A 14,261-nucleotide genomic window follows, 5' to 3' on the forward strand; every position below is an offset into this window, starting at 1 on the left:
TTTTTTTTTACGCGCAAATACATATAATTATCATATCAAAGGACGAAGTAGACGAGGAGCGCGTCGCGGGGCAACCTTTTTAATGTCGCTGGCCTTTATTCGAAAGTACAGGCGTACCGTTAGCCCCCGTACATTTTGCACTGGAGGACGGCACTTGAGAACGAAAACGAAAAAAATTCCTTTCCGAATGGGCTCTCATCCAAGGCGTTTGTTTGGGAAGGAACCCACGCCTAGTCGTCTGGTGGTCACGTACGCGCCGACGTCTATTTATAAATTGCATGAGGCGAAAATAAGAGCGGGGTGTGGGGGTGGGTGGGGGGAGGGGTGGGGGGAGAATTAGATAAGCGTATCTGCCGAGGGGAGCTATTAAAAATTATTGAACCGTAGGACGAAAGCGGCAGGACGAGAGCGGAGATTAAGGTTTCGTTTGAAACGGTGCCGCGTTTTGTGTCGGTCTATAGCCCTCTCCCACCTCCCCCTCGAGGTGCGCGAAGCGATCCCGATGTCGAGATCTCGCCCGGCTCTATTTCCCTTTGTAGAGGATCTCGCTGTTCTGTCCCGGTGCGGTGTGATCCCAACCTCAGGGAAGAGTCAAGTTTCCCCACTGCCACCGGCTCGCCCTGAGTTAGCGATCTTACGCTGTATGCAACGACGACGACTACGACGACGACGACTACGACTACGACGACTACGACTACGACGACTACGACTACGACTACGACTACGACTACGACTACGACTACCACTACGACTACGACTACCACCACGACGACGACGACGACGACGACGACGACGACGACGACGACGACGACGACGACGACGACGACGACGACGACGACGACGACGACGACGACGACGACGACTACGACGTTCACACGAACCCAGCGTTTTGATACCTGCGCGCCTTCTTCCCTCTTTCCTTCTCTCGCCTTTCATCCGGCCCATCCGCCCACCCACTCACTCACTGCCTGTCTACAGCATCGGTCGCTGACAGGGCGATTCGATTTTGGAATTGGCGCTCTCGTCTCGCTCCCCTTACTTTTCGCTTAACCGCCACAGCTGGCTACCTCGTGCGCCAAACACTGCCATTATCGAGCGCCTCTTTACTTTGGATCTCCGATTTTACGGCCCCACGCTATTTTTGCCCGTCCGCGTTGCTCCGCTCTCCGCGATTTTCATCGTTGCGGCGCATCGGAGCGCCCGAGCGACGGAAGTGCCTGCGACGCCGTGAGCGCAAGAGAGACGGTGCGAAAGAGCGCGAGGGGCGCACGCGCGTTTAGTAACTTAGCACCGATAAAGAGGAACATCGTGGTGGTCGCCGTCCCGGTCTCCTCTGCCATCCGTCTGACGTTACATCGCGCGCTCTTTTTCCTACCACGTGGTAGAAGATATATGTTGGCGAGAATCGAGGAATGGAGCGAGCGAGATTGGCGGAGAAGGAGGTTGAACGTCGTGGTGTTGACGGTGCGAAGGGTGGCCGGGTTGGCGAGGGGCAGGGCGGTGAGCTAGCGATTGGGAGAGAGAAGGAGAAACAGCACGTGTATTTGAAGAGCCTAATATTGCATTTAAGTGTCGTACCCGCTGCTAGACTTGCGCGTACTATACGAAATCACTTATAAGTTTGATTTATTTGCATTTAGTTGCAATTTGATGATGCTATACCCGTACCTCTATATATTGCATGGAAATTCTTCTTCTTTTTTTTTTTTAATTGGAAAAAAATATAGGTATTCTAATGTTTGAACGACACGCTGTGTCATCGTTTGCTATATCTCGACAAAATGTTCCTCCGGCGCGTATCGCAATAATATAGAAGATGTAGGCATGCCAAGCTAATATGATTATCAAATAAACATTTTCAAATTTCTGAAATATAAAGTGCAGCTTCGTTCTGCTTCGTAATAATTTTATGTAAAAGAAAGAACAATAATTAAAAAAAAAAAAAAAAAAAGAAGTGAAACCGAAAACATTGACAATTCAATCATTGACAATATTGTATTACGACAAAATATGAAAATGAAGTATATCTGCGTGTTGTTTGTGTTATTAATATGATTATCAAATAAACATTTACAAATTAACGAAACATAATGAACAGCTTCGTTAAACTTAATAATTCTATGTGAAAAATGGTTAAATAGATAAATAAAAAAAGTGAAACGGAAAATCTGTATCTAATTTTTCTTTAGAAATAGTGAAAACGACGAAAATCCACCTGTTTAACACTGTCGAAAATGCGATATGCATATATTAAAAAAAAAGAAAAAAGAAAAAAAAAGGGAGTAAGTACTAAGGAAAGCAAAATGTCCAAGAATGTACTTGGCGTAAGTGCAAGCGAGAGAGAGAGAGAGAGAGAGAGAGAGAGAGAGAGAGAGAGAGGAAGAGAGAGAGAGGAAGAGACTGTACAGTAAATCGTAAAAGAACAGGGACAAACTCGCCTTTTACAGCTAATTCTACAATGATGTTATGGGTTTCTTTCGCTAAAAGAATGCGCGTAAAGCAAAGGCGATTGTATGACACGAATATTAGTGATATTACCGATTTTACTTTAGCCTCCACTAATGAATTTGTTCCAAAGAAACTATTGACATTTTACCTGCAAATAGTATTTTTCATCCTTTAGCTGCCCAACCCCAGTCAGCATACATTCATTTTCATAATTTAAGATTATACGAAATGGTATTGCTAATTATTTTAAAACGATAAGATTTTTTTTAATTATAAATTATTACTTTCAGCATACGTTTAATGTGAAAAGTGTGTCTCTAAATGTATGAATATTTAAAAAAAATATTGATACGATGTATTTTACAAATGTCAATATTATATATTATAAAATACTTGATATAATACCTGTAAATAATAATGCTTTTTAATAATGAACCGCAATTGAGACGAAACTCTTAATAAATAATTTATTAAACAAATTTAGCATTGCAATTTTTTCTTATTAAGCAATCAAGTAAGCAGAGATATTAAAAAACGTTGAAGCATGATAATTAGTCTGGTATGTGGATAAAATTCATTCGACAAATGACAGGATTTCATTACCTTGAAGAAGAAGAGAAAAAAGTGTTGTTATTTTGAATAATTTATGAGCAAAACTTGAAAACCAATATCCAATCTTGTACTATTATATAATAAACAAACAAACAAACAGATATTTGAATAAATTTTTAAGAAATTGTTAGCTACTGAGCATTTTGCTTACTGTGCATAGATTCATTATCGAGTAAATTGTTTTTCACGATAACTTCAATAATTCTTACTAAATTCTATGAAATATTATATTATTAAAACATTTTTTTTATGCCTTATTCACCTTGCCAACTATTTGTTTATATTAATATTATCATTAGTTTTTAAGCATATTAATAATACCGTCCAAGATTACAGAGAATTTTGTTGCCCTTTAACTTATGAGAATTCTTAAACATTAATTTTTCTCTGCAATAAAATTCATTGATAATATGATGTTTCTTATCATGGTATAACAATTGTGTAATATTCTTTGATCGATCATTTCATAAGGGTGAAATATTTATCGTCGAGACCCTTCTTTCATTATAAAAGTAAAGTTAATTTTGTAACAAGTCGTCCGTTGAAGCCTTTTTTTATAACAATGAAGAATATTATGCGACAAACATTGCTCTCGGTATGTTTATTAAACGTAATGATTGAAAGAAAAAAAGAAATGAAAAAAAAAAAACCCCGAATATTTCAACAGACTGGATTAGTAAAATTTATTTATATTATATAATCGTATAAATATTAAATGGATGAAATAATTTTTGAATAATCATTCGTTATTATAAACGACTTATTTTAAAGTTAAAACTATTTTTTGTACAGTATTGTGTGATTAAGTTGCAGTTCACGAAATGATGACTAGTATAATATCGTATCGGCTTTTAATTTAAAAGTTTTCCTCCTGCTCAGATGCTGCACCCATTGATGTAGAAACACCCGCAGACGATACTATGAGTTGTATAGGAATATGCATACAACTGACCTCCTTACTCTCTCCGTCTTCGTTGCACTTGCATTACTCCCACTCTCGTTATCTTTACTCCCTCCATCCTGTTTTGAGCTGGCGCTCAAATGCCTTACATCGCCTCGATATTCGAAAATTAAATCTTTCCGAAACTGTCGGTGTGTGAACAATTTTAAAATATGCCAATTATCAGTAGTCGGGCATTATTTTCTTCAACCCCGAGCGTTCACGTTAAATCCTTTGTAAGTCAATAAATCGAGTGTCACAATCAATGGAAAGTTTAAACAGTCGCCGCTGAAAGTTATAACGAAAGAACAATCTCTCATGGTGTCTCTTTTCTCTTATAGCATTATCCATTTGCCCCTTTCGTTCGCCCTCTCTCTCTCTCTCTCTCTCATCTTACTCTGGCGCCATGTTTCCTCCTCCAATGTCGCGCGCATGCACACGCATTTAACGCACACGCGCGCACGGACGCACTGTATCTCGCCAACGCGCGTTTCATCGTTAACCATCCCCACTCGGATGATGAGATGTGCGCGCGCATACTTATGAGCGTGCGAGCGAGAGAGCGAGTAGTCGAGTAGCAGCACACAATGTTACAATCACACGTTCAGTAAACGCGAGGCTTCCATCGGAGGCGTGTGGTACGGCACGTGTTGGTGTGGCCGTGTGTTCATGTGTGTGATTGCGCTCGTGTGCGTCGGGGTACTGGTGTACGCAAGTGCGACGGGAGAAAAAATCCAAAGGAGAGGAAGAAAACGAAGAGGTCGCGTGCTTGAAACTAGAAGGAGCAGTGGCGCGCTCCCTCGATGATAGATAAGTGCCGTGGTTGATTGAATATCGGGATTTTTTTCTCTCTCTCTCTGTGTACAAATGCGAGAGAGGCATATGCATACGCACCGTTGAAACTCGTGAGCGAGCGAGAGGGAGGGAAGGTGAAGATCGGACGGGTGCGCGGTTAAAGGCGAGTTTTCTTTTTTTTTTTTTTTTTTGAGGTTAGAAATACATTGGGCCAGCACATAACGACTTTACCAGGAAAAATGTCGCTTAGTATTGGCGTTAACCTGAGGGTGACGGGCCACTGTAATCAGGGTGGCCGCAAGTACATGGAGGACATGTTCAGTGTTGCCTATCAGCAGTCTTCCAACGACCGCGAGCTCGAGTATGCTTTTTTTGGTATATTTGACGGTCATGGAGGCGGCGAGGCTGCGACCTTCGCCAAGGAGAACCTCATGGATATAATTGTCAAGCAGAAGAACTTCTGGAGTGACAACGATGAGGACGTGCTCAAAGCCATTCGCGATGGATACGTCAACACGCATTACGCGATGTGGCGAGAACTCGGTAAGGACGCTAAAATATCGTATTTCCGTTCCCAGTTTGTCTTTTAAATTACCACCGATTGTTATTGTTATTGTCGATTCGAAGCGAAAGGGCTGCGTGGGTTGAGAAAACAGATTCGTCCCGCGTATTTTCTATCCCCACCAGGGTGTATGATGATTCGTGTACATGCAGAGATGTATATTTGCGTGTCTCTTTGTCTGGGTAATGTGCTAGGTGCATAAGTTCGTCTTCGTTTCGAAGAAGTGAGAGAGCACAGGAAGCGCAGAGCAGAGAGCGAGAGAAAGGCCGAGGTTAGGAATATTTAGGTTATGTAATGCGCGATATGGCCGAAAGAGCCACAAGCGTATTGGCGTTTTGTACGCGGGAAATTTTTAATTTTGTTTTTGTTTTTTGTTTTTTTTTCTTTTTAAATTCGGCCTATTTTTATTTATTGATATTTATTTTTATAGGCTCCTTTTCAATGCATTTCCAGCATATTATTATAAGCAATTATTGTAAATTATTAGTTAATTAATAATATTTACGTTATGTTAATACGAATATTGTTATTTCTACCACAATAATTTATTACAAAATTACTTTAGATTTTGTAAAACCTTGAAATTTGCTTATGTAATGGTCGTATATATATATATATATAGTTGCAAGTACAGAATAACTAATAAAGAATTATTTTTAATTTATACTAATAACAGTATATAAACATATATATATATATATATATAAACATATATATATATATATATATATATATATGTATGTACATGTGTGTGTGCACGCGCGCATGTAAAGTAATATATATAATAAATTGTGTAAATTAAAATTAATTCAAAATTTTGTTAAAAAATAAGTAAATTAATAATGTGTATATATTTTATCATGCAAATTTAATATATTTTTTGCTCTATTTATTAGCATATTACATAACTGTCCATACATACTTACTATTGGAACAAAATTTTAAATACCTAATGTTATTAAAATAGATTTTGATGAATTATAACTCATAACATTTAAAGTATATTTTATTTATGATATTTATAGAAAAAGTATCTTATTTTATTAAACAGAATTAAATTAAATTAAATCAATGAATTATATTCAAATATACCATTATAATACATTTTTTATCATTATAATTTTTTACCATTATAATACAAATATAATGAGAAATTAACAATAAATGCAATTTATCTAATTGTAAAGAGATAGAAAAGTCTTACCTTCGTATTTTAATGTATTTAAATAATTCAAATTACCTTTTTATATAGATAAATGGCCTAGAACAGCATCTGGTTTACCATCAACAGCTGGAACAACTGCTAGTATTGCGTTTATTCGAAAAGGAAAAATTTATATTGGACATGTAGGTGACTCTGGTATTGTATTGGGTTACAAAGAAAAAGATCTGTTTTGGAAATCGAAGGCATTAACTAAAGATCATAAGCCTGAGTGTGGAGTTGAAATGACAAGAATACAGGAGTCTGGTGGAAAAGTTATAAGTAAATCTGGCGTTCCCAGGGTTGTTTGGAATAGGCCTAGACTTGGCCATAAAGGACCAGTACGCAGATCAACACATATTGATGAAATACCATTTTTAGCAGTTGCTAGGTCATTAGGTAAATCATACTTAAATGTTTTTTTTTTATTAATACTCATATTTTATAATAACTGTATTTAAAAATTTTCATAGGTGATTTGTGGAGTTACAATTCAGAATTGAATACGTTTGTTGTTTCACCAGAACCAGATGTAAAAGTTGTAAAAATTGATGTAAAGTCACATAGATGTCTTATTTTCGGAACTGATGGCTTATGGAATATGTTAACTCCACAAGCTGCAGTAACGGTAGTACAGGCTGTCGAAAGTAATAATGAGAAACATCTAATTGCTTCGCAACAAACTGGAAGTGGGGTATGTTTAGAAAATTATTATGTTTTATAATGTTTATTATTAATTATTAATTTTTGTATAATTTAATGTCATACAATATATACTTAAAAAAAAAAAAAAAATCAATAAATTGAAAAATTCTATGTATTTATTAGTTCTGCTTCAAATATATTTTCTAAAAGCTTGTATAAATAAAACTTTTTTTTATGTTACTTGCGTACACGATTCAGTTATTGTATAATTATTTTAATTGATATATTTGAATTAAATTATTCTTTTAATTTTTTTTATATATTGTTTATTAATTTTTAAAATGAAACTTATTTGGATTGAATACATAGGATTTTTTTAAATAGGATTCTTTTAAAGATAGAATAAAAATATCATAAAAAACACTTTTTAAATAGCTTTACATTTTATTTCTTGAGTGGCATGAATTTTTGTTATTTAAAGTTATTTTAATTTTGTCATTAGTTTTTATTAATTTTACCTATAATTATATATTATTTTATTGGCTAACAAAAGTTTTGTAAGTACTTTTTAATTAGAATAATTTGTTAAATTGTTTTGGATATGTATTGATTAATTTACAAAGTTATTAATTATGTTTGTTGATTTATAATCGTCATAATTTATGGATAAAATTTATCGATAAATTGAAAACAGTTGTTAATGTACATTCGGTTTAAACATTTTGTTAACAAAAAATATTACAATATTTTTAAGATCTTTTCTTTATTTGTTTTGCATATATTATGTCTGTGCTATTGTTCAGCTTAATGGTATTATGTATTTTTATATGAATATGTATATTCATATTTATATGAATTTGTAAAACATTTTTTAATTATTAAGTAATATAAATTTGTCATTGATATAATTTATCAATTATAAATTATCTTGAATTTGAATGTTATTTTGAATTAATATCTTGTTAAAAGCTTGTTCATATATTCCTAAACTAGTTTTCTATTATTTTGTAAATAATACATACGGCATGTATAAAATCAAATTTATGTGATATTAATAATTTAAATGCATTTATAATAGCAGATAAGAATTTAATTTGTATCGATACATAAAATATGAATGTTGTAGCATGGAGATGTCCAAATGTGGATTAATCCATCAAAGAGATTAGTCGATCATGCACTTGAGAAGTGGTCATCTATGAGGCTAAGAGCGGATAATATCAGTGTTGTCACTTTAATGCTCGATCCCCCTGGACCTACACATAGCGAGGTTTGTTCTATTAATTTATTGTTTAGATATCTTCAATATTAAGTAAAGATAATTTTGAAAAACATTGTACTAGTAAATAAAATTTGCAAGTATTTTTTCATTAAAACGAATCTTTTATTCGTTCAAATGTTTTAAATTATAAGTTAAAGTTTAAAAAGAAGTTAGTTAACTAAGAACTTAAGGGCTAAATGAAACATTAATAATTAAAAAACGTTTTAAATCAAGTTAAATTGGTTGATAATGGAAGAATCTTATAAGGAATATATTACCAAGGTAAAAGATTATGAAGTTTAGCAATTAAACATGACTGTACAAAATTTTCTGCGAATTAAAAATGTTGGTCCGCAAATTAATGAAAGGATTGCCTCCTATATTCAGATACTTCTTGGTCAGAAGCGTGAGCAGATGGTGGCTAATCAACCAGCACCTGAGCCAGAACTTGTCAGCTCGGAAACACATGTCTTGCCCAGTGAGAGCGTCCACTGCCCCTATCCTTTACCTATGCATAAATCTCTATCCGAGTCCGAGCCCTATCCTTATCCTCCAACTCTCACAGGCTCCGAGCTTCCAAGTTATTCAGATATCCAAAAGCAACCGGACTCATCGGATCACTGCATGGACGAAAGCTTCGCTAGTAGTCCTTCGGTTTCCCAGAGTAGTAGTAGCAGCAGCAGTAGCAGTGGCAGCAGCAGCAGCAGTAGCAGCAGCAGTAGCAGTAGCAGTAGCAGTAGCAGCAGTACTACTAGTAGCAGCAGTAGCAGCAGCACTAGCAGTAGCGGTAGCACTAGCAGTACCAGCAATACCAACAGTACCAATAGTACGAGCAGTACTAGCAGCACTAACAGCAATGACAGCAGTAGCACCAACAATAGTAACAACCAAAACAACTACAATAGCAGCAGCCACGGCAGCAGCAGCAGCAGTAGCAACAGTAGCAAAATAGCTACTTCTTCAGTCAAGGATGAGTCAAAACCTACCCATAGTCTCGATGATGTTCCCTCTACAGAAGAGAGCATCCAGGTGGCTGAAATATCCTCCAGTGATGCCTGTGTCAAGCATACGGTCGAGGAATCGAGCGACGTTTCAATGGTCGTCTCGGAGATGAGTCTTGTGGAGAGCAGTCTTTGTACAGAGGAGGTCTCGATGAGAGAAGAATCCGATTCCGCAGCGATATTAACCGATACCACCAATTTTGTGCTTGATACGGACAGCTGGTTGCAACAAGTACCCGAGGCTGAGAAGTACACCGACGCTATCAATAGCGTAGATCTTCAGCCAATTAGATTCAGTGAGCCTCAAGGACCACGACTTAGGTACATTATTCAAATACTATTGTAGTCTTAGATTTTTTCATTAATTGATTACCTTTTAAATTTCAATATGACTGCATCTGTGTATATACCAATTTTACAGTGTAATTGCTAATATGTAATAGTTTTGTAATTCGAAAACATCATTATTGTTCACAAGTGTAACGTAGTTACAATATTTTTAATTAATGTAAAGTTTGTTTTATCCATTAGGCGAAGTGGTCATGAGAACAACAGCACTAACAACAGCAGTAGTAATAACGGTGATAAGAACGTAAGCAAGAACAATAGTAATAATAACAATAACAACTGTAATAATATCAGTAACAGTAACTGTAGTAGTAACAATAGTACTGTCTTGACAAAGCGAATTACCAATTCCTCGAGCTACAGTAATGTTATACGTCAAACGAATAGTAGGAGGCGTCATAGTACCGGAGCACCGCCGAATCAGAAGATCGAAGTACAACATAATAGATTACGATGGCACGTTGCCGATACGGCAATTTCAAGAACAAGTGAGTTGTTAAGTTTGCTTTTATCAGTTGATGAATTAAATGGTTATCTTTTTATTATATTTTAAAATCATATATTTAATTATTATTTGTAAGTATATATAAGAATTTTCAGTATTTTATATGCAAATAGCATGGAGCTTAAACGTTAGAATAAATATGAACAAAATATGTTAAATATTTCTTATATTTAACATATTAACTATTGCATATAAATATATTTTATATGCATTAATATCTTCTAAATATATCGGTGTTCATCGTAATTTAAATAAGATATATCTATTATTATAAGCTAATAAATAGACAATTTAATAATAGATTTGAATTAAAATAGAGTTTAAAAATATTTCAATTATTTGGTTAATTTTTCGTTATATCGTAATGGTACCATAAGGATTTGTTTAAAGAAAAGAATTTAATTTAAGAATAAAATTAAATTTGTAGTAAATATGATTCTTATTTAATTATTTCTTGTCTGCAGATGGAGTGTTAAACTCGAGTACGGGTAGCATTCAGGAAAGGCGGCTTTCCTCCCCGAATTCCTTTAAGCGACGTAACCTCGAGAAGAAGGTAACTCCAGTAAAGAAGATCAGGAGGCCGTCGATCAACAGGTCCGCAAATCGTATTCAAATACGTGAGAGTTTCTGGGATCAGGGACGCGGGAGTCGCACTGGGGGTTCTTGTTCCGGCAGTCGCCGTCAGACCGTTGTTGACCTTATCAGTTCCATCGCCGATTCTGTGAGCTCCTCATCATCTTCACCGACAGTGGTGCCAAAGCGCTGGCTCAGATCTGATACGATAGCGGCGACACCGATTAAGAATCTTAGGTCGAGGAACGTGGACATTGGAGGTCAAACGGTTCCGGCCCAACTAGCCCATCAATATGGTACTGTCAAGTCTAGTAGGATATTGGAATCTCAAGCGAAACTAAAGCAGCAGTCATCCGCTGTAGGCATTTTGGCGAATTCCTCCACTCCCCAAACATCAGGTTTGCTTCGTTCCCGATCACGTACTCATTTTAAGATGATTTTATGAAATCGTGATATTCATTAGGACGTTAAATCGAGTGATTTGTTTAAAAAGTGATTAAATATCCTAAATACGTATTAAAATACTTTTTAGACTTCTTATATTCTTTTTTTCTCTCTCTCAATTATATTATAATAATAAAGAATAGATACAAAATTTTCGAACTTATGGGATTCATGAGGAATTTATATATTAGAATTATATCTAAAAACTGGTGGTGTCATTAATGAGTATACGTTAATTTGCCTTCATTTCTCTTTATTATAAAACTTTTTTTTCTTTCTTTCTTTCTTTTTTTTTTATGAAAATAATCAGTCACGTTATGTGCGATGAACTTGTTTGAATATCAAGTAATTTGGTACTTGGTCAAATAAATTTGATATGCAGTAATTAAATTTTGTATCTATTGGTTTTTGAACAGCAAGTGCATTTTTCTATTTTAAGTGTTAATTCCATTTTCAATTTATAATGGCCAATGTTTAATTTGTTACAGTCGTGACAAAAGTAAAATTAGCCGGTTGTACGCCAACATCATCGTCAACGGCGACACCCAGTAGAACGAAGCCAGGCTGTAAAGTTTCGCCTATTGTTGGTGGTAGCTCCGCTTCTTGTATCACCTCGGGCTCGTCCACCTCGTCGAGTTCTATATCTAAAAGGGCAAAGACACCGTTTAATCTGAGTTCGAGATCATTTACAACGAGGTCGCGCATTAAGCGATTTAGCAAGTGAGCCTCGCTTTTACATTAAAGTAAAGCGGATCACACATCAAGTGCTGATGAAAATTTACTTTTGTAGATAGAACTAAAGTAAGGAATTACAGAGTTTATATAGTCACATTAAAAGAGGAACTAATAAAAATATGTATATGTATATGTGTATGTGCGTATGCATGCGAGTACAGCTGAGCGTTTGGATTTACGAGTGAATGTGTATACATATACATGTATGTATGGGCGTGCATGGGCGACGGCGAATATGTGGATGCATGGAAGTGTGTGCATATACATCGCGTACATTTATTACGATGGAAACGAAAATACATTGAATTTGAGTATGCGTTTTTTTTCTTCTTCGAAATGCCAAGCGTATTTACATCTTTAAAATGAGTAATTTTTATAATGTGAGAGCACAAACAAATATTTATTTAATTTGAACGGAATATTTTTTGAAATAATACATATTCACAATTTTAATTTTATTATGAAGTTAACAATATTTGAATAAATATTTATTTAGATTTATTAAAACGATTTCGATCTTTTATTTCATATCGCGCGAACTTACAACAATGCATAGATCATTTAACGTTCTTTAGCTTTTCATTTTTATCTCGTTTATTTGTACGCATCGGGTGCGCAGATCTCTTTTTGAAAATTTTTGAACTCTTATTTTAAGTTTTAATATATATTCTTAAACTATAATGACAGGAGAAAAAATGTTCATTCGGTTAATGACACTGTAAAAATTATAATTTTTTTTTTATATTAATAATGCAAGTAGGATAATGTAAAATAAGTGATTGATCTACGCTCTTTCGTAAAGTTTCTAGGATTCTTTTGCTTATACATTACATGTGCAGTAGCATTGATCTACAGCAAGTCATTATTAAATTATACATTGAATAATCTATACGATAATTTGTTATTTATACAAATTGAAAAAAAAATTTACTTTAAGTTTATCTACGGATTTGTTTGCTTGTAGATGAATAGTGATCATTGTACATGAACAACAATACCATTTTATTAAGCTAAATTATTTGTATTGTAATGAAAATAATTTTGATAATTTTTGAAATTATTTTTATTATATCGAACGACTCGATTGGCAATTGTGCAGTGTTTGTCAAGTATATTCGGTCAGAACGATTAATTCCTAGAAACATTACGGTAAACTAAAATCCTCTATTTTATCAAAGTTAAATCGATTCATCACTTTTAATCGGAATTATAAAGATTATATTTTTATATTTATTTTATTGCTTTCATTTCATGAAAATATAAATCTTTAAAAAAATCTTTAACAGTTGATTATGTTTATTAAATGCATAACTACCTAGTTTTTTCTTAGTTAACTTTATAATTGAGCAATTGAGAAAGAATCTTCGATTAAGCCAAAATAGATTATTTATGCTTTCCAGTAAAAAAAAAAAAGAAAAAAAAAGAAGAAAAAAGAAAAAAAAAGAAGAAAAGAAGAAAAGAAAAGAAAAGAAGAAAAAACATGACTAATATTGCTTTTTACTCTATATACACGTTTAAATTTTTTGTACAAGCATAAATAATAATAATAATAATCACGTATTTAAATAAATAAAGTAAAATAAGGATTTACTGAGGTTTAAGAAGACTGTTTCCTTAAAAATACGTTCACATCATCAACCAATTTTCCAAAGCAAAAAAAAAGAATGCTATCTAAATGACTCGTGAGCTACGTTACTTTTACTCGAAGTTTTCAGTATATACACGTCAATATATACATTTTACTTAGAGAACAAAAAGTTTTGTAGATCAGTACAATTGAAAGAGGATAGCTTCTATACTTCAAGTGATAGTTTTAATATAAGTATGTGTTATATATATACATATATATATATACATATATTTTTTTGTTTTAATTAATATGATAGCGAAGTTTAGGAGTAGGAGTTCTTTTTCCGTGTGATAAGGTACGTCTGTACTATTTAAAAGATGAGAACAAGGAATAATACGACATGCCAGCGAGGCTGAAATATGTTGAATAAAGTAAAAAGAGCATTTATATATCGATTTGCAGCGATTGTATCTTAATTCGTGTGAATCTTCGCAAGGATATGTGATAAATATATTTTTTCTTGTATATATAAATATGCATTGGTGTATACAATCTACACAAATACACAAGCGTACGCACAAACACGAAAAAAAAAGAAAAGAAAAGAAAACTCACCCCCCC

General features: G+C 34.3%; 1 protein-coding gene across 1 annotated transcript; it reads left to right on the forward strand.

Moving 5' to 3' along the window:
* The first annotated feature begins 4,995 nt into the window (after window positions 1-4,995).
* Pp2C1 (protein phosphatase 2C) lies at window positions 4,996-12,484 on the forward strand. Its single transcript, XM_011503028.1, has 9 exons — window positions 4,996-5,338; window positions 6,610-6,957; window positions 7,032-7,252; window positions 8,330-8,473; window positions 8,852-9,181; window positions 9,434-9,786; window positions 9,997-10,301; window positions 10,783-11,289; window positions 11,824-12,484. The coding sequence occupies exons 1-9, from the start codon at window positions 5,035-5,037 to the stop codon at window positions 12,057-12,059; spliced, it is 2,748 nt and encodes a 915-aa protein (XP_011501330.1). The 5' UTR covers window positions 4,996-5,034; the 3' UTR covers window positions 12,060-12,484.
* The last annotated feature ends 1,777 nt before the right edge of the window (window positions 12,485-14,261 follow it).

Source organism: Ceratosolen solmsi, unplaced genomic scaffold, assembly GCF_000503995.2.
Source record: "Ceratosolen solmsi marchali unplaced genomic scaffold, CerSol_1.0 scaffold61, whole genome shotgun sequence".
NCBI classification, from domain to species: Eukaryota; Metazoa; Arthropoda; class Insecta; order Hymenoptera; family Agaonidae; genus Ceratosolen; species Ceratosolen solmsi.